Below are 27,850 nucleotides of genomic sequence, written 5' to 3'. Positions count from 1 at the left end.
GAAGGCGGAGGGAGAGGGAGAAAGGCCTGCGGATCGGAGGGCAACTTGTACGGCCCGGGGGGCTGGCTGTGCCGGCAGCGCGGAGCCCGGCGAGCCCCCGGCAGGGGATGTGATCCTGAGCCGCTTCGTGGCTGACGGCAGGCCTTGTTTTCTTCTCGGCTGGGCTGGCGTACGCCAGGAGTTAAGTGCCTAGAAACCAGCGCAGTTGCATAGTTAGAAAGCAGGAGCGGGGTCTGCTTTTATGGACTTGTACGGGAGGACCTGGCAAAAAACTGCGCTCCCTTCGCTTGAAACAACTCTTTCCAGGAGTTCCCTTTTCAAAGTCTTCCTGTTGACTTCACTGAGCTTTAGAGAAGGCTTTAATTCTTTCTTCTTTTTTTTCTTTTTTTTTTTTTTAAACTCTCCAGATATTTTAAAAGGGAATAAAGGGTGCCTTGAATTTACTGCTTTACCTGCTGCTGCCGTCTGTATCTAGTTTACCGAAGTTTGTGCGGTTCAGTGGTGCTTTTGTTTGGCATCTTGTGAAGAACAAACGAGCTGCTCTTCCCTTACCTCTTAAAAATGATACTACAATGAAAGTTCTGTTGCTTGGGCATGCACTTATATTCCGAGCTTCCCAGGGAGGATTTATTTACCTGCGCATAAGAGTTTTAGAGCCAGTAGGAGAGCGCTCAATTAGCTGTATATGCAAAAAGATGCTGGGAAACTTTAACTGAAGGTTAGTCGTAGACCTCCACATATTTACGTGCAAAGGAATAAACATTCAGAATCAATTGGCAAATAGAGAAAACTGTTCTCCTGTTAGGCATTGGACGTGTTTTATTCGTGGTTATTTGTTAGATGCATAACAGAGAGGAGGTTTGTTTCAAATATCTTCCTGTAAACATCACACTTAATTTAAAACAAAAGATACAGCTTCCATTTTATGTGGAGGTATGGGCTTTGCCTGCCTTATGTACCAGTAGCCAGAGAGTCCCTAAAATAAGAAAACAGCAACATTGGACGATTCAGATGGAGCAGCTTGGGTTTGCTGACAATAAACTACTGACTTAAGAAAACCGCTTAATGTTCAGGATAGAGATGATAGAGATTTCTTTACAGTGTCTTATTTACTATTTTTCAACTAAAAACAGGCAGTAAATCAATCAGTCATCATCTATAATTATTGCTGCAGTAATTACCTTTGGGGAGTAGGTTATCATTCTTTGTGGCCTTTGTTCAAATATCTTTTTCATTTTTCCTGTTTTATTTTTCTTGAATCATGTCAATTTTTGAGTGGTTTAATAGTATTCTGAAAGCAGTCCGACTAAGACTTCTGAAAGGGCTAATAATGCGATTCATCTGAGAAGTTGAAAGATGCTTGCGTAGACATAGCATTTAAATTCATTGATAAGAGTCTGCCCATCAGTTATTACATCTTTATTTTTAGTGAACAAAAGCTGTAAGTAATGTTGCAAGGAGAATTTAAACTGTACCTCCAATGCAGCGTTTATTTAAATTCGTTATTTCTTAAGTATTACTGATTTAGTACAGTACAAAATATAGTTCTACAGTTTAAAAATAAACAGTATTTTAAATAGCTTCTCTGAAAAACTATTCTTTGAATGTATGTAAATGAGTTATTTAAACTCATGAGCACTGTTTTACATCTAAATAAAATATGGAGTTACACATTACATTTCCAATTTGTCATGTACGTAGCAACCCTTTCTGGGGGGAAGATATAAGAGATATTTTTGTTATGTCTGTCACTTTTGATAACTTAATTTGAAACTTATATCTTGGAGTACTGATACAAGGCAGGTAAATACATTAAAACAAAATTACAATTGAGTTTTTTATATTGAATGCATGAGACTAAGGTTCATCTGAAATGGTAGGTGTTAAGAACTTGCTAATGACTGAATTTCTTCTGTTTCTTGAAAATACACTTTTTTGAATTGCCATGCTTTCTGTTTACATTCCTCTTCTATTTCTCCCCGTCCCCTCCCCCCCCCCCCGGGTTTCTTGCCAACTTTGGTCTGACTGTCCCCCAGCTCTTAGTGAGGATTGCATCTCAGGTTTGGACCTGGGAAAGAAAAAAAGGCATGGCTGACTTTAGATAAGTCCCTTACAATTTAAGAATAATAAAAACATCTTTCCAAGGAAAAATAAGATTGTAATTATTTTCTGTGAAAAGCACTGTCTCTTACAAATATACTACAGGGTTGTGGCAAAAAAACCCAAGTGTCAAAAGGAGAGTAAATTATTTAACTTTCTGAAAAACTGTAATTTGATTATCTTATTTTACTTTAGGAAGGAAGAATTAAAGTTCAGCTGCTGGATTCTTATAGGCAAGGGAAGGATCAGTTGCATCACTCATCAGTCCTGACCTATATTTCATTCTCCTGATTAATTTATCCCATTTCCTTGGCTAGTTTCTGGGAAAAAAAAAAAAAAAGAAAAATCTATTAAGTATCATTGACCCGATCAAAATCACCTAATGCATTTGGTGGGGGAGGGGAGGATAGTGGGAGAAAAGCAGGTGGGGAAAGATAAGTCAGAGATACGATACCCGTGTATAAGCCCCAGAAGAGTCACTGTGCAAATGAAGGGTATTGAAGAAGGGCAATTGGTATGACTCCTTAAACTCCTGACACCTGAGGGCAATGCGATTCCCGAAGTAAAACCACGCTGGAGACCCCCTGAGATGAGGAAGCAAGGGAGGGGTGGGGGGAAAAGAGAGTAGTTAGCTTGTATCTTGTTTAACTTGGCCGTTTGAACGGTAAACCTTTTTTTGTGACTTGGCATGCTTTGTAGATATCACACTTAGGTTACTGACTGCCTTCCCCCCCCCTCCTTTCTGGTTTATGGGGTTTTAGTTTTGGGAGGGCTTGAGGTTTTTCTTTTGCCCTTACTACCGGCTTTTGATGAGGAACTTTGTTTAGAAACAAAGTTACAAAAATATAGTCACTTGCAAAGAAAACCCGGTATTCTTTATACCAACTGGAATGAAAATGTAGTCCTACTAAACGTTAAACCCAGGCTTCTCTAAGCTGAAGCCAGGTAATACTAATTATGCTAAAGTCACCCTTGAAAAATCACTGAAATTGTAGGTGTTAGATAAACCATCACAAGGAAACTAGAACAGCCCCACAGATTTAATACAAGCGCTGATCTCTGAAACTGATTTCTTTTTGGAAAAAAAAAAATTGTTATTATTCAAAGTACATTTTTAGTCCTTGTAATTTTGTATCCCACATTTGGCTGCAGAAATAAAATTACTGAATGTTAGTTCCTAGAAAGATGAGAAGGAAAAATTTATCGGCTGTATTTTACATATCTATGTTCTGCTTAAAGAAGGCTTGTATCTTGAAGTATTTTGGCAAGCCCAGAGCGTCTCTTAAAGTTGTTCCCTCCTTTTGAGGAAACCTAGGTACTCTTTCCATCCTGACTGAATTTACAGCTGCAACTCAATTCGTGCTGAGTGTTGGTGGACTGAGTAACTGTACCTGTGTTTTAATGTGACTTGTTTTCTCATCAAAAATTTGAAATGAAAGGATGTTTCTTGTACGGAGGTGCAGGTGGTGTGGTGTAGTACCAAGGAAGATAGAACAGTAGTGGATTAAAACAAAAATCTTACTTAATAGCAGCAATAGTTCAGAGAGAATTTGACATTCGGATCCCCTTCAAACAGTAGCCTTTACATTTCTGTGTATCTGTCAGCTGTTTGAATGTTTATTCTCAGCCCCAACCCTCCCCGGCTTCTAAATTGCATGGACTAGACTTGAAAGTCATTAGATTGTCTGCTGATTAGACTATAATCAATCCAGCATAAACAAAAACAGCAATTAGTATTGGCATGATTTCTGTGAACTTGACTTAAAGTTTCAGTATTACTGGTCCAAAGAACTTTTTCTGAACAGGCCGTTTTCAGGAACTGTGTTATTTTGGCATCATCATTTTATAGGGAGGGAACAAAAAATTCATAAGATTCCATTTGGCCTGAAAAGCAAAACCAGCTGTTTGATGCATGAGTGAATTGCTGGCTTCTATTTGGCCATCCAAAAAAGGGCAAAAATTAAGATATCGAACATAAAAGAGTACAAGAAAAAACAAATTACAAAGAGGATTTAAGATTAGCATCTTTTTATAATGCAGGCTATTTATAGTGTTCTCTTTTTGACTTGGCCAAAGCAAGCCCCAGCTCCTTTATATATTAAAAAAAATCTATAACAACAAAAACTTCCTTTAGTTTAGTTACCTTTAGTAATATTCATTGACTTTGGCAATGCATAGTGGTATTGATGGTCTTGATTAGCTGTAGGATTGCAATAATGCTACCCAGTCATTTTTGGGGCCAGCGTGAGTTATATTGACCATCACTGTCTACTTCTTAGGAGCAGGTACTATTAGGAGAGAACATCTAAACAGTCATATCTAAATAGCTACTGGTTGTACTGCTAGTTTCCATAAAGGTGAAATCTTGTGACAAAGATAATCTTAAGAGGCTTAGAAATGCTGTGTGTTTGGTTTGGTTTGATTTTGTTTTCCCGAGTTGCTGTTAACTTGTGTAACAAGGGATGCTGTCAGTATGGAGGCACTTACCTAACATGTAGAATAACGTTATCCGCCATGATCTAAGATGTCTTGAAAGGCTTTACGTTGCTCTGTAATTCATTCAGTCGAATTTACAACTGGTTTAAGAGCTCTCGTTTCTTTTTTCTGAAACACCATTCAGTATTTTGAAACTTGTGTGTTTTGGAAAGAAATCTTGGTTTTGAATAATTGTACATGAGGAAAGGATCTAGAACAACTGTTAAGATTTTATGTAGACTGTACAGATTCAGTGTTTTTTCAGTGTTTTTTCTGTGTTCCTTGAAACTTATCCTTGGAGTTGTTTTTTCTTTAGATTGATTAAAATATAGTATAAATGCTGATACTGTAAGACAGACCTCTTAGCATCTTTTCCCAGCTGTATTTTAGGGTTTCCATTGGTTCCTGTAGCGCTACCTGAGCTCCAAATCAGTCCCAGTCAGCTGAGGGTAGGGAAAATGTGCTACTTGACTTAAATCAGAACCGTGGCATATATACATATATATATATTTTTTTTTTTTCCCCCTAAAGGGAAAACATACGGATCTACGAAGAATTGGGCCTGTTTTATTTGGTGCTGTGAAAATGTACATGCCTGTTTTCAAATATATTTCACAGTGTGTTACTACAAAGCATTAAAGTTCTTCAGTTGCTCTCTTTACAAAAGTCAGCACAAGAGAAGCTTTTAAATACTTCTAAATCATAATGCACCACTTAGCATAGGATTCTGACAAAATATGGGTGTGCAAAAACCAAAAGAGGTGGTGAGGTTTGTTTTTGTTTTAACTTTAATTTTAGACAACTTGGGTTCTATTTCACCTCAAGTATAAGTAATTATGCTAGTTTAGCAATTATTAGAGATGAAAGAAATTGTTAGATATGAGTCTCCTAAACTTCAGTAGCTTTAGTTTTAGCCACGATAATGATCAAGGAGTAGTTAGCCATTTGCCTAGGGACTACGCTGTAGCAAAAAAGATAGGGCTGATCTTGGGGGTATCCTTATTACAACATGTTATAATTAACATTTTCATTCAGCCCTCCTACCTTCCAAAAAAAATCTGCTTTATGTTATTCTGTACACACATTAGTAAGGCTGCACAAAATTGCCCTCTTCCTATGGATTTTTGAACCAGGACCATTGTCCTCTGTATTTACAATATTAGTTAACACCGGTCACGCTTTTTTTTCCCACTTCACATTCCTTTAGTTTCAAACACTTTTTTCCCCCTCTGTACTGCATAATTATTGAGAAAAAGACATAGAGGATTTTTTTTTCCCTCCGTTTTCAGGATTTAGTCTAGGTTATCCATGTCCTTCTCTTGTGTGCACGTTTGAGCCTTTTAGATTTTCCTTTAGCTAGAGTGATGCTGTGCATGCTATACTGCAACTTTTCTTTGTACAGTTGAATCTGTATAATGTGTACTCAGAAGGGCTTTAGGGTTGTTACTTACCAATTCTGCACAATTAATGCCCAATGAAATTTTAGATTTTGGGGGGATGTGTTTTCGTTGTGTTTTTTCCCCCTCTTTTATCATGGGAGCAAGACACTTTTGAGTAAGTGATTCATCTGATCCTTCTAAATATATACTACTATACTACTATATACTTCTAAATATAGGTGCAATTAGGTGCAATTTTTCTTTTTAAGGTTAGGATTCTTAGTCCTTCAAGATTTCTTAAAGTCATTTATATATCTGTTGGTAAAGTGACTTACTTACCCCCACCCCTTCTTTTTTAATGTGATAGGGGCTTACTATGGTTCTTTAAAAATAAAGTATCAGTAACTAGTTAGCATTCTTAAAAATTTGAAACAATACTAGTCATTAGTTAATCAACCTCTTGGCTGAAGCAGAACACCTTTTTGCCCTGAGGACGAATGGACAGGATGTTGATAGTGAAGGTATCAGTGTTTTCTCTCCTTCCCAAACCCCATTTTTGGGAGAGCTTATTCTCATGCAAGGCAATAACCTGGAACAGGAGTTTTGTCCTTACCAAACAGGAAGTGCAAAATCTCTCTCTCAGTTTCTTATACAGACACTCAGTGTTACACACAAGTGTGGAAAAGCTAAGAGCACTTTAAGTCTAAATGTCCTGGTTAGCTGCACAATAGATGGCTTTTTTATACAGTCCCTGAAACTTGTTGTGCCCTTACTATTATTAGGTTATGATTTGAAGGGAAAATATATTTCAAACAATGAATTCCGTGATAATTGATTTTTTAGTTTTATTTTTTGTTGTTCATTTCTTTTGGTAACCTATCAAATTCAACTTCCATTATTGACTCATTAACTTCTGGAAAGGAACTTTAAGAACAAAAATAAAATACCTGCTGTGTTGCTGGACTGGATGATGTGATGTAGTGAGGCAGTGTCCATGGGAAGACTAGGCTATGCTTTGATCAACAAAATTTTCTCTGGCACTGAATTATGATGGCTGGTTTGTTTTTTTTTCCGGACAGAGTCAAGTGTATTTCTAACTTTGATAGTGGCAGTGGGAAGGAGAAGGGGGTGGGGAAGTTAATTATTTTCCACCTCCAAAGAATACAATTGCGAGGAAGGAACTTTCTGATTCACTGGTTCCAGGACAACAGGATGCCAAGATCCATGCCTGATGTAACGTTTTGACTCTGAAGATGGGAGGAGGAACTGGGTTGCTATTGGTCTCTGCATGCAGCCACTGGGAAGGGATTGCGTTATGTGACTTATAAAGAGCTAGAGCATAGGAAAAGATTTGGTTTGCGATTTCTGGTGAATCTGTTGAGCAGAAGACTTGCTCACCAGATACAAATGTAAATCAATGAAGAAAGGTCAGAAAGCTCTAAGGCTAGGTCCAAAAAAAAGGCTTGCATGCTGCATGATGCTAGTACTGCAGTGCTTAGTTTACAGCTGCCTGGTTGCCTAGTGGAATGGTAATCTTGCACCAGGTGCTTGAATTCTTTATATAATTCATAGGTAGGTTAGGGGTTTATGAATGTTGTTGAGTAGGAACTACCTTAAGGAGACAGTCGGAAAAACTTGGAAAGAATAGTGTGTCTTAACTCCTCCCTTGTTCTAGATGTGGTGTCTTACTCTGTGCAATAAGGTATCTCATAGCAGTCACTTACCTCATCCAGGTTTTTGGAGATAGGGGACAGGTTGTTCCTTTCCTCCCAAGTTACAAGGAATTGAGGGGTTGTGCTGCTGCTCTTCCTCTCCCTTTTACTGAAGAGGGAAAATAATTTGCTGTGCTAGGATGTGAGAGGCGGGGTTTGTTTTCTGTGCTTTGTGTAAGGGTGTTTGAATCTATATTTCACAGGGAGTACATCAGTCATTACACAGCAGCATACTGTGCTATGAGTGTGAGTTGCCATTTTATTTTTGTCAATGACATTTCCCTTTTCAAAAGTGTGATTAAGTATTTGTTGGACAAGAGGGTGAGAGACACTCATACACAAGACTCATGGCTCTAATGGCTTGAGTACCACTGAAGAAGGAATAGACCTGGTCCTGGTCTGCCAAGTACTTACTGCAGTATTACTTCTGATGAATTATTTCAGTGAAACTAGAACTGGAGTCCATGTGTCCCACTTCCCATGTGGGTGCACTAGCCACGAGGATAAGGTATCACGCTAATTCTCCTTCTTTCTAGTTCAGTGAATATTGTAGATGAGGTATGGCAGCTTCAACAGCAATGAATGAGTGCACCTCAAGTCTGAGGGTAAGTGCTCTTTGTTAGGAAGCTCATGACGTGAGTACAAATCTTTCTGATAGAGAAGAAAGTTGAGCTAGTGCCACCCACATCCTGGGTGAGTGATCTAACCAGTGGGTGTGGGCAAGAGGGGGAAAGGAAGAGGTGCTTCAACCCACACATTTTCTGCCAGTATCTTGTAGCAACCAGGAAGGGGTATGGAAACCCTGAAGAACCAGTCCATATGACTGCGTACAAAGCCAGGGCAGACAGGAGAATATTTAATCTTTGACTAGCCAGCTGTGGTGGGGTTTTGGTTTGATTTCAGCATTGAGCTGCACAGCACTGAGAAAGCCTGGATGGTAAAACCATAGGTACTGCCTGGCCTGAGTGGCATCTGAGCAGAACTTCTGGCAATTTAGATGCAGCATCCCCTCACTAGTTTTTGAGTTTCTAAGCTCCTTTGTGGTTATAGACCAGAGTGCTGTTCTACATGATAGAAAGTCATCTAGAACAGAGCAGGGAGTCTGAGAGATCAAAAAGAAACTTATAAAACCCTGGTACACAATAGATGGAGATCTCTGGTAAATCAGGGATAATCTCAGTTGAAAGGAGGTGGGGTTTTTGACTCAGATAAATGTATGTCTTTAGGTAATAGAGCTAAAGCATGCAGCTGTATATTGTTTTGGTGTAGGAATGGTGTCAGACAACCCAAACTCCTCAATTGAAGTGCCTCATTTTAGGCACGTAAATAAATGACGTAATTTTCAAAGGCAATGATCACCTACAGTAACCTTTACTGTAGGTCCTCATAACCCTTCCTTATATCACCTGTCTTCAGGCTTGTATAATGTTGGTTACTTTGAGGTTCTGTGATCCATGCGTCAGTTTGATTCAAATTGCTCTCTCTTGCTGAGTTTAGCCTTTTGTAGACAGTGTTTAATGGATTTCCTGTTTTCTAAGCACAGTTGAAAATACAGGTCTGTAGGAGTACCAGAAGTTCTTAGTTACATCCCTCTGAGAGAGTAAGAAAGCTTAGGTGATATACAGCTTCAGTATACTGAGAGGAATCAACTCTGAAAGCATTCATTTTAAGTACTGGGTTTGGTAATTAGGCTTAGAATTTATCTTAGCCTCCTAACTTCTGTCTTTCCTCAAAATGGACTGGATGCCCACAGTCACATTGTCAGGAACAGAGGTGGAGTACGCAGTTTAAGACAGGCAGGACAGCTGAAAGTCCTGACCTTGGTACTAAGAATTGACTCCCAGAGAGATTCCATTCCCTCTTGCTTTGCTAATTCTCACCATGGTCCTCAACTTGACTCGGAGATCCATTATAATCTGTTACATTGCATGATAGAGAGTCTTAGGGATGTCTGGAATTTACTTGAGGTTTATAAAAAGCTTTAAGATGCTTTGCAGAAAAGTACTTTTTAAAATATATCATACCATTATTAGTTTCCTTTAAACAGTAAAAATATGAGTATATGTAGATGTGGCTTAACCTTGTTAAAAGATGCATGATTAGGGAGCCAAAGTTAACATTCTGGGCAGGATTAATTAATCTACTACCTCAGCTATCCAGAAAAAGATATCCCCCCCACCCCTAGCTTTGGGGTTTCTGTAGAATTCTCCCTCTGCTGCAGGAAAGAGCATCTTCTGCCTTTTCTGCACACAATGTTATGTAAAACTGGATGTCTTTAGGCTGTCACATTTGGATACTGTCATCCTGGAGATCAAGCGTTGGAAGAATATCCAAAGGATTTCTTAAGCATAATTGCTTTCCACTTAAGTATATTTATTACTTTTATGTTTATGTGCTGCCTAGGAAAATACTTTATTTTAGCATAAGAATAATATTTTCCAACCACTGCAGTCTAATTGGGAACTCCTATTCAGTCTTTCTACAAGAAGAACATTAGGGGAAAAAAAACCCCAAGCTCAGTGCTGGGATAGACTAAAGAGAGGAGTAAAAAATACGAGTGCTGCGAGGGGCTTTGTCTTCTGGAAAAAGCAAATGCAAGAAGAAAAATGCCTCTTATGACAGGAATCTTTTAAGGAAAATAATAATTTCTGATATCAAGAGAATAGTGTTACAATGCTGGGGGGGTTAGAAATAGGAAAAGGGGTATATGTCAGTACAGAGGAAAACAAATCAGAAATACAAATATTCATGCATATGGTTAATTGGATTTTTGTACAGTTGTGTCTACACACAGAATTAATTTTTAGTAGCGTTCTGGAATGTAGATATTTGAAATGTTAATATGCAAATGCATTTATTTTTCTGACTCTTCTCACACTAAAGTCATTGGGTGCATATACGTTTGGGAATCAAAATGGTAATCAAGTTTCTGGCTAGTAGCTGATAGACATGTATTGATACTAGGTGAAGCTGTTCAGAAGACAATACTTTCTTAGCAGTTCTGAACTTTTATGAATGCCAGTTATCTTAAAGGACATTATGAGGCAGCCTGAAATGATTGTTGACTTCCAGGAGTCACCCACTGAATTGCTGCTTACATACGGTGTAGCCAGGTGTGAAATCCTATTCTTGCATGTGTCGGCTGGAAGAGTTTAAAAGGTGAGTCTTAGAGCACCAGTGGTATTTAGGGAGAGAAGAAAGCAGAGGAAGGTGTAGCCCTAGCAGGTGATGCATTGACATGTGATCCTGCATTTAATAATACTCTGTAACTTCTTTAATTTCAGATTTGTGTCTTGACTGAACCCTTATGGAGATGTATTTCCACAGCATGTTGTTGCAAAGTGTGAAACATCTTCAAAATCCATAGACTTCAACAGAGTTAGAGGATACTCAGCACCTCCTGTAACTGGCTCTTAAATTTGCCTTCTGCTGTGTGATTAATCTATCTAATCATGCTTAATATCTACCTGTAGATGGTGACAGTATGAATGTCCTCTTGGTTTTTATGTGGCCATGAGGAGAATGGAAAAGAAAAGTAGAGAGATACTTCCAGAAATTACAGTCATTTGTAGGTACTGAAATAATGGCACACACGTTTTATTTCTGTTCTGTCTGGGTAGCTCAGTAAATTGTGTATTGATTATGCTAATACAGCTAGTGTCTCTATTACTTGTCCGCAGAAATTATTCAAACATGTAGATTGAAGATGCACTTGGCAAAGTTACCATCCTAAGAAAAGGCTTTTGTGCAAAGATGGTTTTAAATTGAATTACTAATCATATGCTAATGGAAATTTATAGATTAAGTATTGAATTATAGGAAATGCAAAGTGCAAGTTAAAAATATATATTCTAAATTTCCTATCCTGACAGTCTTAGCTGCTATATTAGGTTTATTTTCGCATCTCTCAAGGAATATGTTTTAGGAAGGGATAAATCAATAGCAATCTATTTTTATAGTTTATTTTGGGATATGTGGCTTCTCCTGCTTTGTTTAACAAGCTGAAGGGAGGCTCAGGCATTTGGGCCAGTTCTTTTTTTTTTCTTTTTTTTAAATTTATTAACCCACCTAGACTAGAAGAAAATAGACTTTTTTCAATTATCTTTTGCTTTTATTTTATTATGGTTTGTAATAGCTTAGAAGCCATAAATCTTAGCCAGAGTTCTCCAGAAGGCTTCCCTTTCAGTGAAAATGTCCTTTATCACATTTCTAATTTTATCCATTTCTTTTCCATACAAGGTTTTTCCCAGGCATCAACCAGAATTGACTTGGGCTCTTCCATAGGGTGCTAAATCTACAGATTAACTTTTCAGTGGAAAAGAGGAATCCTGGTTAGTCAGTAGAATATGAATGAGATTTTGCGAGCTAGAAGATGTGTATATTTTGTATTAACTTTATAAAATAATCTCCCTCCTTTGTAGGCTAACCATGTGTTCCATGAAGAGACTCTAAGCAAAAGGGGTGAAATCCTCATTGATCAGCAGGTGTTGCTGTAGAGCAGTTGGGAGATTAATTCTATTTTTAGGATCTCTATATCAAAATTCCTGCAGGTTTTCCTCATTGGCTGTCCTTGATGCTGCCACTTGATTTGTTGGGTTTTTTGGTCTTTTTTTTTTTCTTTTCTTTAAAAAGGAATAGTTGGTCTTAATGTTGACATTCAGCAGCCTAAGCATGAGAGGTGCTCTGAACTGAAACCAGGGTTTGCCTTGGAGACTGGCTGTACCAAAGCTGAAATGTCCTAACCTTTCACATAGATACTGCTTCAGTTTAGAGATACTTTTTTTGCAGTAAAATGTTAAAAACTGGTATCTGTCCAACCCACAAGCTTTTATAATGGGAGATAGAGTTGACATACTGGAATTCTGGTTTCCCTTATAGAGATTTTTTTTTTTCTTTTAAATTGCTCTCAAGAAGTGTGGTGTCACAGTTGTTGTGGTGATCTGGTCTTTTTTCAAAATTTTATTATTTGGAGTTCCCATTTGTTTTGTTTTTTAGAAGTTGCACTGAGAAAATAGGTAGTAGGGACTTGATGGTTTGTTGTTTTAAGGAACAGATAAGTCAACTGAGAAATATTTCTACAGCCAACAAAACAGGTGACCTGTGGTCATAAACACATAATTGTAAGGACAAGGAATATTGTTGCTCTCATGACATTATTTCAAATTTATCTAGAAGTGCTGCTCAGCAGTAACATCACTTAATCATAGTCTGGATTCATAAGCTATTGTTCTGGTTTCCTGAGGCCTCTCCTTTTACTAGTATTCTATGACTTTGTTATCTAGTATTTATCTTACCCTATGCTAAGATGTGGTACATGCTGTAATGAAGATGACATCTCTATGTGCAATTACAGTCCTATAGTATTGGTAATTTTGACATTTGAATTAATAATAGTGCATACATGCTGCTGTTTTATCTGCACATCATCTTGTGGCTTTTTAAAGTTACATTTCATGGTAGTGCTAGAGAAATGGTTTTGGTTAGCAAAATTTAAACCATGTCTCTATATAGGTTCTGTTTAAAGTTGCCTTCCTCTTCTGAAAGAAAAATGGTATAGTTAATGTTTAAGGGTAGTTAATGTTGGCTGCATGTCACACTAGCTTTCATAGTCAGGTAAGTTTAACAGTGAGAGCTGAAATAGTACTTTAGTTTTCAGAGTCTGGCTGTGGAAAGGCACAAAGTGCTAATCAAGAGCTTATCTGATGCTACCAGCTGTAGCTTACTTAATGTAACAAATACCCGTGCTAGTTGGAGGAATCATCTAACTTAATGCAAAGGAATATGAGATGCTGTTTTGTAGATGATTTGTGCTAATGCTAAGATTTCCCTAATTCTGTGGGTTTTGTGGTGTAGTTTTCCTATTCCTTTTGCCATATTTACTCCTAAATGCGGTTTTATTTTTCCTGACAAATATTTCAGTCTAGTTGAATATTATTAGCAAGTCTTTGTGCCATGGCCTGTTGTGACTGAGAATCCTTAAAGAGCTTGAACAATGGTTTAGAAAGATGCTAACCACAAAGTTAACTGCTCTGATACTTGTTTCCTTTTTTTAGCGTAATGAAGACCTAGTGGTCAGCCTTTGCTGAAAGCAAACCTCAGCTGTCACAGAATTTTCAGATCCCTAAATAGCAGGGAAGTTTTAAACGTTTGGTTTCACACTGTCATGTTTTCACGTTACAAAATTGCATACCTGAACACAATTTGTTCGGCAGTATCCATGTTTGTTTTTTCCATTTTAAGACCTAAAAATGTTGGTATACCTTTCAGTCAGCAGTGCAAAGCTGAGCACATTTCGGTGTGCAGTCACTTCTCACTAGAAGTGAAAGATTCTGGTACTGCAGCTGGTGGCAGTAGACATTCAGTACAGAACAGCAGAAAAGATGAACTCTTGCATTTTGGTTTGCATACACTTACAACTGGAGTCCTGCTTCAAAGCAGCAGATCTTATTTACTTCTTAGCAGGTAGCTGCTTTATTATAAAGTTTCCCACTTGGGAATCAGTTCTTGAAAAGTTCATGTTTAGCCAGCTCAATTCCATCTTGAAATTTAAAAAATGGTACGAGTTTTTAAACTGCCTTTCTGGACTGAGTTGTGACCTGTATTGTGGTTGAGGATTTCACTGGTAGATAACAGATGTCTACAGCCTTTAGTAAGATTGATCAGTACATACTGATGACCAAGGTGAGTTTCCTCTTGAGGGATGGAAGAGTGGACTCTTTTTTTTTTTTTTTTTGAGCTTGTTCTTGAGAACATTTTTTGGAAATAGATCAGCAGCTGATGGTGGGCATAAAAAGAGTCAGGTTGGGCTGCTGCAGAGGTTTCACTGGGGGCTTTGGGGTAACAAAAGGCGGTATCATTTTTTTTAAACTGTATAGTAGTTGTTTTCATTATTTTTCTTGCTTTATTAACAAGTCTTACTGATCTGTGCTGCCCTAGTGAAAAATCTTTCTATTTAGCTTAGTTTGTGTTTGACCACGCATTCCCCGAAACTCAGCTTTTCATGAGCTTTTGCCATTGCTTTCTTTGTCTGACTCGTTTCCTTTAGCTATGAGGACTGCTGGGATGACTGCTTCAGCATAACAAAGAAAATCATACAGTATTACCACAGCTGAAGTACTGGTAACTTCATGGCTGCAAAATACAAGTTCAACTGAAACAGTCAGCTCATAAAATCATATTTTGTGAAATACATGACTTATTCCAGGGCTGGGGAAACTTTTATCAGATCTCTGTTGATGAGAAGAGTGTGCTTACTAGCCACAGCTCTGGGACAGAGATAGAGATTACTTAGAGTCCTCCAGAGATTGTACTTGACTCTTTCTAATATATGCACTGTGTTTCAAGTTTCTGGTGTCCTAAGAGTGTCCTTACGAAAACTGGTGTTTTTTTTCTAGAAACTCAGATTCTAGAAACAACCAGTTGTATGAAGCCTTGGGGTTGGCGGAGGAGGAAAAGAGGTACCTGTGGAGTGTGTATATGTATCTCTTCTTTTGAATATATGTCTAGATTTATATGTGACCCTAAGTGTTGCACTCTTTTCCCAAGAACCAGGGAAAATACCCCAAATCTTTGGATTTTAACTCAGTTGCATGATTATTTTTTGAGCTCTGAATTCTTGGGAGTGGAAATGCTGCAGAAGTGCAGTCTTTCCCCTTTCAGCTTTTTCCTCTGTGGAGGGAGAATGAATTCTTTTCTGTCTGCTGTTCTGTAACTCAAAGAACTTGGTCCTTGGGAGAATAAAAAGGAAATGGTTCTGCCTTTTAGCTCTTCCCTTACTTTTACTTTGGGAGAGTCAATCTTACTTAGGCATTGTATCAGAGCATACGAGAACAGCGCTCTCTAATTTTTCAAAGTAGCAGCAGAATGGCTCTTGTTGGGTTCACTCTCGCCCAACAAGTTTTGAATAGTGAATCTGACAAGAATTGTATTGTTTTTAGTTCTACTGCTCTGGAAAGCTGTGAGCCAAGGGAAAGATGCTGGCATGGTGTATACAGTAAAACAGCAGGGGGTTAGTTCTCCTTTGCAAGGCTGTCTGCACTGCTGAGATGTTTGCTACTGAATATAGGATTATTATTATTTTTTTTAAAGCTTATGTATGAATTAGCACATACACCTCTCCCGTCTGCCAGGAGAAGGCTGTCTCTTATCAGTGTGGAGCGAGTTGAATCTTAAAGCCCAGAATTATTCTCTCATTTAGTTCCATAATCAAATACAGTAGAGTGCATTGAAGACAAATATCCCAGAGAAAATTTGATTTGTTTTTTAAGCCATGAAAATGATTTGGTCACTCTGTTCTCAGATTTGTAACTTCCATACAGCAACATATTCTGTTTTGGTCTGGTCTATACTTTCGCACTTTGCAGTGCAGCTTTTCTTGCCCGTGTTGTACAAGCATTACTGGCTTTCAGAACTGAAGCCGGTGTAAAGATGCTTGAAACACTTCAGCTACCTACCTAACATCTTTTTTTTGTTTTGTTTTTGTTTTGTTTACCTTTTTCTGACAGTAGAAGAAAATGAAACAGAGGACCAGCAGGCAGGTGTGGGACACACAGCCGCACAGACTGGTAATGCTGAATTCCTTCATTAGTGCTTGCTTACCGTTTGACAACAGTGTGAGGGATTTTTGTATCGGGGTGTTTTTGCAAAGCCTGCACTCTTCTTTCTCCGTTTCAGCTTAGAATGCATTCTTGGGGCTTGCAATGAAAAATAACATTCCTCTCCCCTCACCTTTCAATTCCTGAGAATTAGAAATTCTGCCTTTTGTAGGTCAGCCAACTGAAAGTGAGATGCTTCTAAAGTGCAGCATGCTTTTCTTTTTTTTTTTTTAATTTTATTTTAAATAATCCTCCTCTACATCCCCCACATAAAACCCCACCCTGTGCCATTTCAGATAAACTTGAATATTCATTCCACTTAAGCTATTTTCATATTTGTAATATATGTGGATATGGGTAATTTCTTTTAGGATTGTTTGTATAATTTCTTACCAGTTAGGGGTTAATTAAGGGCTCCTTAAGTCAGTGAGATTAGGTGGACAAAACTGTTGTTTGAGTCAGGATCACAGGGATATGTATTGTTAATAATCATGAAGAAATAATTGTGAATTCCCAATAACAACAAGGGCTCTTTTATTCTCTAATACGCTTCTGAGAATGCAAGAAATACTTCACTTCTGTCTTTGGTACTGATTCTGCAGAATTTTATCTGAAGAGCAGGACTGACTCATCTGAATAGTCTCATTCATTCAGCTGAGGTCACCTTTTGGAGTAAAGGCTGACTCCGTAAGGATATTCCTAGAAGGCTAGTCATCTGAATACATGTAGGTAATTTGTTTGAGAACAGTTGGAGTTACTCCTCTTCTGAAGGTGAAGAATGCAGTTAATCTTTTCTTCAGCTAGAAGACTTTATATTTCTCTTGTGTGTGTGTCCTGTGGGTTTGTGTTTGGTGCCTTTTGTAGGTTCTAGTGGCTCTGCACATAAACTATATTGTTTGAAAAGAGGAAATAAAAGTGAGAGATTTCTCTCCTTTTTTAATGGGAAATTTCTCAAACTGTTCTGAATGTACTTATGTCTCCATTTAGCTATCTGTAAACTTGGAAAAAGCAAACTTGTACTGCTGTAGACTCATGAAGTTGAAAAATAGAGGACTGCAAAACTGGAGATCAGTATGACAAGGAATGGTTGCTTTTCTGTATTTTTTCTTAAAATAATTCTGAATGGTTGTCTTGCTGGTTATTTATTTCCCATCATGTCCTGTGTTGTTCTCTGTCTGTTTCTAGGCAAGATTTAACATTCTGTTTTTCTCTATAGCAAGAATGAAGTGCCGATATTAAAAACAAAAAACCTTCTGATAGAGCAAGCAGTACAGAAGGCCCACACTGTGTACACACTGCCAGAAGTTTTTATAGTAATACTTTGTATCTAAGCTCTGGCTCTAACCATTAAATGTGCTTTTTATAGAGTACCAAGTTATAAATGTAGTGCAGCTACGGCATATTAATCTTACTGCAGAGATTTAATGAGGCAGTTGTTTTGCGATGGACACTATTGGGAGCAGAGAGCGACAGAGTTTTACTTTACCACTGAGCTGAAGAAATATTCCTTGCCTGGTAATAATTATAACCACATGATCTAAGTTTTCCCTTCTTTTGCCAGCACTTTTCCATGCAGAAGTGGCTTAGAAGGAGGTCTACTGCAAGGCAGTGAAATGGATTGGAAAGAAGGCTGTTTTTTTGGTATTTTGATGTTTTAGTTGTGATTACCTATGGATCCTTGTGGCATAGGCAGAAATGTAAGGTGTTTCAAGAATACAGATAGTCTTTGCCAGTCCACTGAGATGGCTTGTAGATGTTCATTACTTTTACTTGACTTTTATATGGGTTATAAAAAGTAAATGTGGTGAAACCTCATTTTTACATGGGCAGAATACAATTTCTGCTGGTTGGCCTTAAACCGCTCCCATACTTGAAATTAATTGAAGTCCATGGCTTTATTGCCTCCAACACTTTTAAGCCAATGCAATTTTTCATTTTCCCCAAAGTTGCAGTTTTATTAGACCAAGTTACAGCAATAACATCCCTTAGGAGGAGGAGGAAGAAGGGAAGGGGAGAACCACCTGCCAGGGAACATAGTAATGAGAAAATCATGCTTCTTTTAATTTCCATTTATAAATAATGTTAACATAATCAGTAACAGAAGACAACTGTTCTTTCTCTTTTTGTTTTTTTTTCTTAAAGTGCCTTAATAGGCTGATTTTATTTCTGTTCCAAAAAAGTAACCCTCCTTTCCATACGAGATAGTTTTCAATATCTGCAGATGGAGCTGGTATGTGTATTGTTGCTGATGTGTATATTGAAAAATTTCAGTTGGTGCATGGCAGCTTCTGAAATAGGGCAGGAAAGCTTCTGGAAATGACAGTGGGATTTGCAGATGTTGGGAAAGGTAGTCTTACTATGAAGACAATCTTTGTTGAGGGAATTGTGGCTGTGATGTTGCAGATATTGGGGAGAAAGAAATGTCGGAGATGAATGACATTTGCCCTGAAGTCTGTACACGAGCATGAGCTTTGAACAGGAGGTTAAGGAGAAGTATATATGAATGCATATTGCATTTATAAAATACATTTTATTCTAGGGTTAAACCATGACCTCTTTCAAAAGAGCAGCTCAAATAAGGCAGCTTATCCTCAGTTTAAGTAACTATTTAAGGTTAGACCACCTCTTGATAGAAGATACTTGTTGTTGTAACAGAAAAGCTATCTATTCACAAGGCGTCCAAATGATATTTTCTCTCTTTAAATATCTTTTTATTTATTTCGGTGGTGACATCTCTTCGTGGAAGTGGATCACAGTGGAAATGCATTCACTGAGAGGGGCTGAGACTGCCAGAACTCATTTCACAAAGCTGTCGTAGGCTAAACTCGAACCTAGGTCCCAGAGGGTCCCACTTAAGTGTTGACCTAAAAACAAATGTGCCAGTTGGCTAGAGCATGTATTCTAAAGTTGCAGCAAAAGGGAATAAGCTTGACTGACTTCTGTCCCTGTAGAGTTTATATCTGCAAATGCAGAAGGAGAAGCAAAACATTTATTAGTCTTAAAATTATTCTAATTTTAATAACTGGTCTCTAAGTAGGAAGCTTTAAATTGAACGATTCTTTAAGCTTTTGTGCACTAAGGGGTGCATGTGTGCCTACGTGTGTGTGTATATTACTGAATTCCTGTAAAGTGCAAGTGTTTCTGAATAATAAGTCTTGACAATTCTCTCCCCTCCCTTTTCTTTCCTTCAGCATTGTACTTAAAGCAGAGTCAGACACTACCCTTATTTTGAAACAAACAGGTCTGTAAACTTTATGTGCAGCATTTAAATACTCATGTTAAAATTCAGACCCAGTGCCCACATTTCCCTGAGTGCTGTCAGTTTTATGAGATGAAACTGGGAGCCTGAGCTGAACAACTAATAGTATGCGATGTGCACGTGCTGCCTTCCAACAAGTGTTTAATGATGTTGGGGTCAGTTTGCAACAGTTAAGACAATTACTTCTTTTTCTGAACTGCTTATAACCTGGTGATCTCCTAACTACTTTTATTAATCTTGCGAAGTATTTTGGAAAATGAAGTGGCAATGGAAGTTATTAGATTCAGAGCATTCAGCAACGGCTGAAATGCCATAAAGTCCTTTTATTTAATTAGCATCCCTTTTTGGTGTGTAAATTTGCAGACTACTCCTTTGTTCAGAAGTAGCTGCCCAAGTGGAAGTTTTCACTCTTGAAAGAACCTTGCGAATGTCATTTGTCATAAAAGGATCACACTCAGTGTATAGGCAGGGCTTTTGCACAGCAAATACATTTTTACCTTCAGAATGTGTTTTTTATTTTTAAAAATTAATCTGGTCTCCCTCTGTAATATAATTCCCTTAAAAATAAATTCTGCCCTTTACCCCTGTCAGAGAAATTCCTTGGTTTTGATCATGAGCCACATAGCATGAGGAAGACTTCCTGACATGGGTCATTTCCAGTTTCTGCTTGTGGGTCCATCTGTATTTGAACAGTTGAAGAGCAGGGTGCAGCACTGTGGACCAAAGGATGCAGAAAGATGATGAGAGCCCTGACCTTCGTCATGGGTAGCAAGAACGCCCACGCACAGTGGCAAATACAGGAATAGCTGTGCCCACATCACTGTAGGGTGCTGAGAGAGGATTTAAGAGTGGTTTAAAGTGGGATCCCCCCTTCCTACTCACCCCTTCCCCATTCTAATGTGAATTTAGCGTTAGCATGTTTTGGTTTCTCTCCTTTCAAGTAGTTGTGCATGATCCTAATCAATTGAAACACTATTAAATAAAGTGGGTTCACAGACACCATCTCTGTGTTGCTGTGGACAAGAAGCCTACTGCTGGTTAGTCACCCGCTTGGCTAAAGAGCATAACATCTTAAAATGTACTTGCACAATCTCCTGTTATGCGAGTTTGTCCTTGTTTTCTAAAATGACTTGTTTTAGTCTTAGCTCTCTCAAATATCTAAAAGGAAAGATGAGGCGGCCAAAGCAGAAAAGGGAAAAGTGGTGAAACACTTGCATTCCTTTTGCTGGAATGTACACAACCATTTTTCTTCTGCATTTCACTTGTTGTACTGTTGTTCCCAAGGAAAAACAAAGTTAAGTGCCAGCTTGCTTTATTAGGGAAGACAGATTGTTTTATTTCTGTCTTTTGAAGGAAGCTTTTAGTAAAGTGGGCAAAAGGTCAGGAGTAGTTAAAGCTACTCTGCTCCTCCTCAGAGGAGGAAAAGTTCTAGACTTTGCATTATCTCACTCTGCGCTTGTCATCTGCAGAACCGAGGTAGTGCAGCAAGCTGTGTGGCTTCTCTGCGCAGAGGGGTTGGTGGTGAGACTGCACATTCCTTCCAGTTTAGAAACTTCAACTGGGCTCAGGACTGCTGCTCTGAGGCTAGAGCTATCCTGCTATCCCCAAAATGCTTGTTAACATGTCAAACAGACAAAGCTCTCCTTGTGCACTATTTAGTTTTTACAATAGTTAGTTTCCAGTTTTCCATGATTTGGCAAATACAGGAGCTTTATCGGGTTTGTCTTAAGTAAGTCATACACAAGTTCAAAGCATGTGTAGCATTTTGACCCAGGATATAATCTTTCCAGGGCTTTGTTTGTGTCAAATAGTGTGGTGATGGAGTATTGGAGGGGGTTGTAAAATCAAGATTAATTTCATGTTTATCTAAATCAAATTTGTTAGTCTCTTAATTCTGGTAATTTCCTGTGAAACGCTGTAGTTAACAGTGAAAAGAAGTTCCTGCACACTCATTGATTTGATTTTTCTTTTCATTGAAAACTAATTGCATAGGTGGTTTATCGTTTCTTACAATGATCAAAGCAGCTTCAATAGCTCTGATAAAATTGACAAACCTAACATTGAAGCATGGAGGAATTGCTTGAGTGAGAAATGGAGCTGCATTTGTGGGAGTAGAAGGGAAATTCTCCTTTCATTGAGATGAGAAAAAAATGAAGGAAGAAAGCCTCCTTTGCTTATTTAGCAATAAAATCTACAGTGTGCTGTAGGCTCATGCCAAATATGTTTCTTCTCATCATTACCACAAGAACCTATCTTGATTTTTTTTTTTTTCTTTTTAAAGGTTCTCTTCTTAGATGCCTGACGTCACGGTCTTGATTTTCTTTCAGACCCTAACTGTAAACTAGAAGACAAGGTAGAAGATGGAGAAGTGCTAGACTGTAAGAAAAGGCCGGATGAAGGGGAGGAGTTAGAAGAAGAAGCTGTGCACAGCTGTGACAGCTGCCTCCAGGTGTTTGAGTCACTGAGTGATATCACAGAACACAAGATTAATCAATGTCAACTGACAGGTAAACAATACTTATCACTTTGTGGCTTTTTGCACTGTTCTATTTCTGATTCTCATCCTCTGCTTCTGATCTCCCTCCTCCTTTCTCAGTTATTTTACTCCTGCACTTGAATGCTTGAGTGAGACCTTTATAAACAGATTCTGGGACAGCATTATACTGTAAATGGGGCACTATAAATTTCCTTCATACTAAAGGATGTATGGATAATTACTGCATTGTCACTGTATTTAAAGTGTTCATTAGCTGCGTGCCTGACTGCTGCTTGTATTTTCTAGATTCATATTGTGCAGCTTTCCGTACTTTGCTTATACACATATTTTTCTAAGTCACTTGTGAACACACAGGGTATTTGTAAGTGGGGTTTAAGTGCAGCCACATAATGAATGAATTTGTACAATGGCATGTTGCATAGCTGGGCTGGATGTTGCGTTAGTCTAATCTGTTAACTACAAATGTAAGTAATCAGTAACTGAAAGTTGAGAGGAATGAAGCAAATTGTTAGAGGGAAAATAAAATCGCAGCTTTAGTCAAGGGGAAGAACTGAGTGCTGATCAGATGCTACTGAGTTGAGCAGAGCTGGGTGAATGGACCTGTAGCCAGCCTAGGTTCCTCTTTGAAATTATTGTAGACAGCCCCCTCACTGAGGAAACCACATGAAATCTGCTGAAGTAGTTTTGCCTTTTAGATTTAGTAGGTCTTTTGATGGTACACACTGTAGGTCCAAACAGACTCTGTATCAACAGAAAGGCATTTTTATTTTTTATTACATGGTACTTTAGTTTTAGCCTCTACAGTGTAAAATGTACTTATTGTGCAGTGCAGTTATGTTAAAAACCTTCTTTTATTATGACTTTGTAAACAAGGAAAGCCATCCTTCCCATTTGGGGATGCTTTTAGAAAGTGTGCGTGTGCTTATGCTTGGAGAGCTTTCTGAGTTATTTTTGGTTCCAGTAGATCCATAGGCAAGTCCTGGCAGGATGACATAAAAGTCAAGTAGCAGCACTGCTATTGAGGGCAAAGTGTGAAAAGAAGGTGAGCAGAAGAGGAATAAGTGGGCAGGAGCAGAAGGAAAGTTGAGGAAGTAATGTGAATTTGTCAAATGGTTTTAATCCCAACTTCAAGTTACGGAAGACGAAAATCTGCTGCAGCAAGAAACGTTTACTTTTATTAATATATCGCTTTGCCTTTTCTTGCCTGTAAAATGTTTTTCTAACTTCAGATACAATCAGTTCTGCCATTCCCTAATCACTCCTACAAACAAAAGGAATGTATTTGTCAATATTGCTCATGGTTTCTGGCATTATGGATATTCTCTCTTGACTTTAAAAAGCTTAAATGTTTTTCTCTCCTTTTCTTCATACCTCTCTTCTTTCTTTTGCTCTTTCTATGTTGAAATATTAGTGGCTTTAGCTTGTCTCCTCCTTCTCTCTCCCAGAAACCATTGCCCCTGCCCTGATCCTCTGGATCTCCTCTTTACTGTCTCAGATCCCATTTATTCATCCTTGTTTTTTCACCTTGATCTGATATGGTTGTTTCTCCTTTCTGGTTAGTTAGTTGCTGCCCCCCCTTCCCACTTCTACCAAGTGGTTTCTCTGCTTTAAAGCTGCAAGCAGAATGCAGTCAACAGTGCTTGCACAGTTGGGTTGAGAAACTGAAGAAGAGCAGGTGGGGGGGAGCAGTAAGTAGGAAGAGTCCCAGAGCACTGCTTCTGAACACAGCAGTTCTTGCTGAGAATTGTGTTGCTAAATGAGAGTGAAGACAAGTATGCTGGATTAGTCAATTTGGGGTGCATGTGTAAAGGCAGGAATACATGTATGATGTCAGAGGATGGGGGAATGAAAATGAATCTTGAAGGAAATTGTTTAAGTTTCTAAAAATACCTTTGCTTCTCTTTCAAGGAAACTTGTGATAGTGAGTAGGTAGAGATTGGACTGTTTGAAAGCTAATGAAGTGGACAAAAACCTAAATCACACATCCTTCTGGACTACCATGTTCACAAAAACCCAACTGTCCTCTGGTTCTAAATATAAATGACTAAAATACACCCTTAAGTTGAGAGAGGGGCCTGGATGGAATAGCCAGAGTTCAGGATTTCTTCTTTCTCCAGCAAAAAAATACTAAATGGTTGGTTAGTGAGGTGAATTCAATGCAGGGTCCTAAGCTGCATGTATGGCCTAACACTAAGGATACAACATTTAGGAAAACCTTACTGGCTTAGATTATTTTTAGTTAATCAGTGACGAACAGTTGACAGCCAAGCAGCTTACCTTTCTCTTCTGAAGCACAATACATATTTGACAAAAATAGAGTTTGCTTTTAGCATTTTAGGCAAGATCCCTGGACTCTTGCCTTTCTCTTGGACTTCCACCAGTGCCTTTGGGTGCCATGCTCAGATTCAAAGTTTTCAAAAAACTCTTACGATGGAAGAGTGGTTGCACCTCCCTTTCTCATCACAATCTTCTGACGCAACAGGGTGTTACATAATTGCTCTGGTTGTCTCCTTTTGGAGGAGTCCCTGTGAAACTAGTAGACAACCTAAGGTATTTGTCTGTCACTAAGTTGTTAATGAAAGGCAAGAGGTCTACCAAAATTGAATCTTTTCTACTATACTCTGTTCTTTGTGTCAACCGTGTTGTCTCTGGAGGAGAGCAGAGTATATCATCTATAGTGATGTATGATCTTTCTAAGCTCGGCCTCATGTCAGGTACTGAAGATTTACCTAAGTTATCCATTATGTAAAAACGCTAGGGCTGTCAGCTGTCAGTCTGAAGTTTGCATTTGAGTTCTGAAGCCCTCCAAACCCTGATTTTTCAGATGGCTGAGCCAGCTGCAGCTTGTCTGGATTTTACTGAGCTTTGGAGGTGCTCTGTGAGATGCATAGGGAGCATCAAGAATTTATGAACTGCACATGTTGGCCCAGTTGCAGGGTCATTTTTCATACAGTTATACTGGGTAAAATCAACAGTTATGTTGATGGAACAAACAGGATGGCAAAACAATGGCTTAAGACAAACCTTTAGTAAAACCCTGAATATGAAACATGAGAGTTGAGTGTTATGGTGTCTTGACTGCCCCTAATTCTACCAACCCCGTAACATGCTTGAGAATGGAGCTTGCCACTGTAGGTTCTCAAATTGATACTGGGGCTTCTAGTTTTTGCATTTGAAAATGTTAGATGTGTTCTTCTGAAGCTTTGACACTTCAGTGGAAGGAGTAAAATTGCTTTATTGAATCTTCATTCTGCACTCTCAACCAAAGACAGGAATGGGAAGAAGGGAGCTGGTTTATTAAACAGTGGTCCCAATCTCTTAAAATGTCAGTCACCCCCACCTTTTCAGAGGATAGTGGACGATGAGTTACTTACAACTCTGAGATTTAGCTCTCGGGATCTTGAATTGCTGTTCTCTTGCAGATTTTTTTCAAAGGAGAAGAAAAAAAGTTCTCCCCAACTGGTTCCTTCCTGTAATCTGTTGTTTGAATTGAACTCATGTTCTTTTTCTAGAGGAGGGCATAACTGCTCTTTTATCCTAATGTGTGCGCTATTGATCTTTTCAATTTGGGTCTGATCCAATATCCATTGAAGTCAATGAAAAGAATCCCATTGACTTCAATGGGGAATGGAACAGGCCCTTCATGAGCTATTTAGTAATATTTTTTGCTATCATCTGAAATTCTTGTACTGAAGCTTTCTCTGAAAAGGTGATGATTTATTTATGTTAATTGCTGACAATTCCTGTGATGTTTGTGGAATACAGATAATGGATAAACAGGGGAAAAAGTCCAAAAAAATTCTTTGCAATACTTGTAACCAAGGGCAGATAAAAGATGCTGAACTGTATTAATTTAGTCATTACAAAAGATTGGCAATAAAAATATGGATTTAATAGTGTTTCTCTCTGATGTTAATGCTTTTCTCACTCCATCCTTCCTGCAGCATTTCCATTTAATAACTCATGAGCTACTTACACATTGTCATCCTCTAAGTTGTGTATATAAGTAAAGGATTCAATTAGCACGGCTATGAACCTGATGTCCTTCTAGTATATGTCAGTTTGGATCTCACTGTAGGAACATGCATGCAGGATCAAATGTGGTGCACCACTGATAAACACTCAGCTGCACCTTCTCTCCTTCTTCTGCCAACAGGAAAAGAAACTTAACCTTTTGCAATGCTGCCATATATGCTGTTGGTGGGGCACATTTGTCAGACACTTACCCTAATCTTCTGCTTGACTTATAATCTCTTCTCCCTGCACAGTGCTTTGTGCTGTTTATTTCACCTTTCAGTTCTCAGGGATTGTACTCCATGAAGTCTCCCCTGTATACATGAGAACTGCCTCTCTGCTGTCTGACTGTGTTCAGAGGCATTCAGCTCAAGCCTGGTCCTCTTGAAGATCCTGTAGGATGCTTTGGCATCAGAAGTCTCAGTCGTAACCGGAATAATACTAGAAAAAGGAGCATCATATGGTGCTGTCTCGCTTACAGTCAAACATGCAGTGAACATGCCAGTCTAGTTGGCTCAGGTGTTGAATAACTCAACAACAATGGACGTGCTGGTACACAAGACTGCCATCCTCCCCCTGAATGTCAGTAGACCTAGTGCATGTTACAGGACTTCCCTACTTGCCCCATTGGCATCACAGGCTGCAAAACATGTCTGAAAGCAGGGTACTGAATCATATGCAGTCCTAGCTTCAAGGCTAAGGGTGTTCTGAGGTAAAAAACATGAGGTGTTTCTCCATTGGGGATATTTATTTTACCTTTAGGTGATTAGGTAGACTTCGTTTTGTGCTTTGGGCTCTAGCTTAGTGCTAGAGCTTTGACAAGTTGAGTAAGTATGTCGGGTAGAGCTGAGAGCCATTCATGTTATTCCCTAAGTTGTTTCTGATGTTGAAAAGGTTACTGGCTATAGCTGTGTGTCCCCTGCCAATGAGGAAATGCAGTCCTGCTCTCTAGCCGTGCTCAGAGATTATTCTCGTGTGCTATCTGAAAATAATTCCAGCAGATATATTGGGGACCAGTTGTTCTGAGTGCTGCTCTCCATCAGCACTGGAGTATCACTAGATGGGGAACTTCTAGCTAAGTCAGTATTTCTGTGTTTCCAATTATGACCAAAATTAATTTTCGTGGATATCATCCTCCTGTGTGGTTGAGAAACACCTTCTTGCATGTCTAGAAATAAGAGGTTGTGCTACCTAACAGCTTTGCAGAGACAGCATGCACCACGAGTCATCAGGACTTACCAAATGGGAGGTAATAGAGATTCCACTGTAATGGTTTCCTTCTCTTGCCTCTTTTCTCTTCTTCCTAGTGCCCAGGAATCTTTCATCTTTCTGAATGAGTTGGTAATGCCAGGACCACCTCCTTCACTAGAAGACTTGAAAACTTTCCAGGGGATTTTGTCCCAAAGGATGTATGCTGTGCACAGTGAGACTACAAGATAAATCTTGTGAGCACTTGGCGTTGTCATGCTTTGATATCCTAGCTAGATTTGCTCTTACTGCTAGCAAAAGAATCCTAGAGCTGGGCAAATATATTGCAGAACTTGCCATTGTTTTTTCAGTTTCCACTATCTGTGTGGAGAAAAGATACATGGCAAGGGTCCTTGGTCATTTCTGCAGTACAGAGAAAAATCTGAGCTTGAAAAAAGTGCTTCTGAGGACAAGGACCCTAAGAAGTTAAATCTATGATGCACCAAAAGCGTATTCATGTGCCTCATTGCAGTTAGTGGCACACTGCCAAGCACTGTTTGCCAAGTACAGTTACTTCACTTGAGAGAGTCACCCTGTTTTCTCTTGAGAATTCCTGCACCAAGGACTGCATA

General features: G+C 38.7%; 1 protein-coding gene across 11 annotated transcripts in view; it reads left to right on the top strand.

The window, feature by feature from the left end:
• The window catches only part of ZNF521 (zinc finger protein 521), a 233,201-nt gene that overhangs the window by 2,582 nt on the left and 202,769 nt on the right, over positions 1–27,850 (top strand). For 4 of the 11 annotated variants that reach the window (XM_052787631.1, XM_052787634.1, XM_052787628.1 and 1 more), the window contains 2 exons: positions 16,171–16,230; positions 21,847–22,026. In XM_052787631.1, coding sequence (XP_052643591.1) covers positions 16,171–16,230; positions 21,847–22,026 — 240 coding nt within the window. Of the gene's footprint in view, positions 1–15,060; positions 15,124–16,170; positions 16,231–21,846; positions 22,027–27,850 lie in introns of all 11 variants that reach the window. The other 7 variants (XR_008235250.1, XM_052787626.1, XM_052787629.1 and 4 more) reach the window with 3 other exon arrangements.

Source organism: Harpia harpyja, chromosome 5, assembly GCF_026419915.1.
Source record: "Harpia harpyja isolate bHarHar1 chromosome 5, bHarHar1 primary haplotype, whole genome shotgun sequence".
NCBI lineage: Eukaryota > Metazoa > Chordata > Aves > Accipitriformes > Accipitridae > Harpia > Harpia harpyja.
Note: the sequence above shows the minus strand (reverse complement) of the source record. Positions and strands in the feature narration are given on the sequence as shown.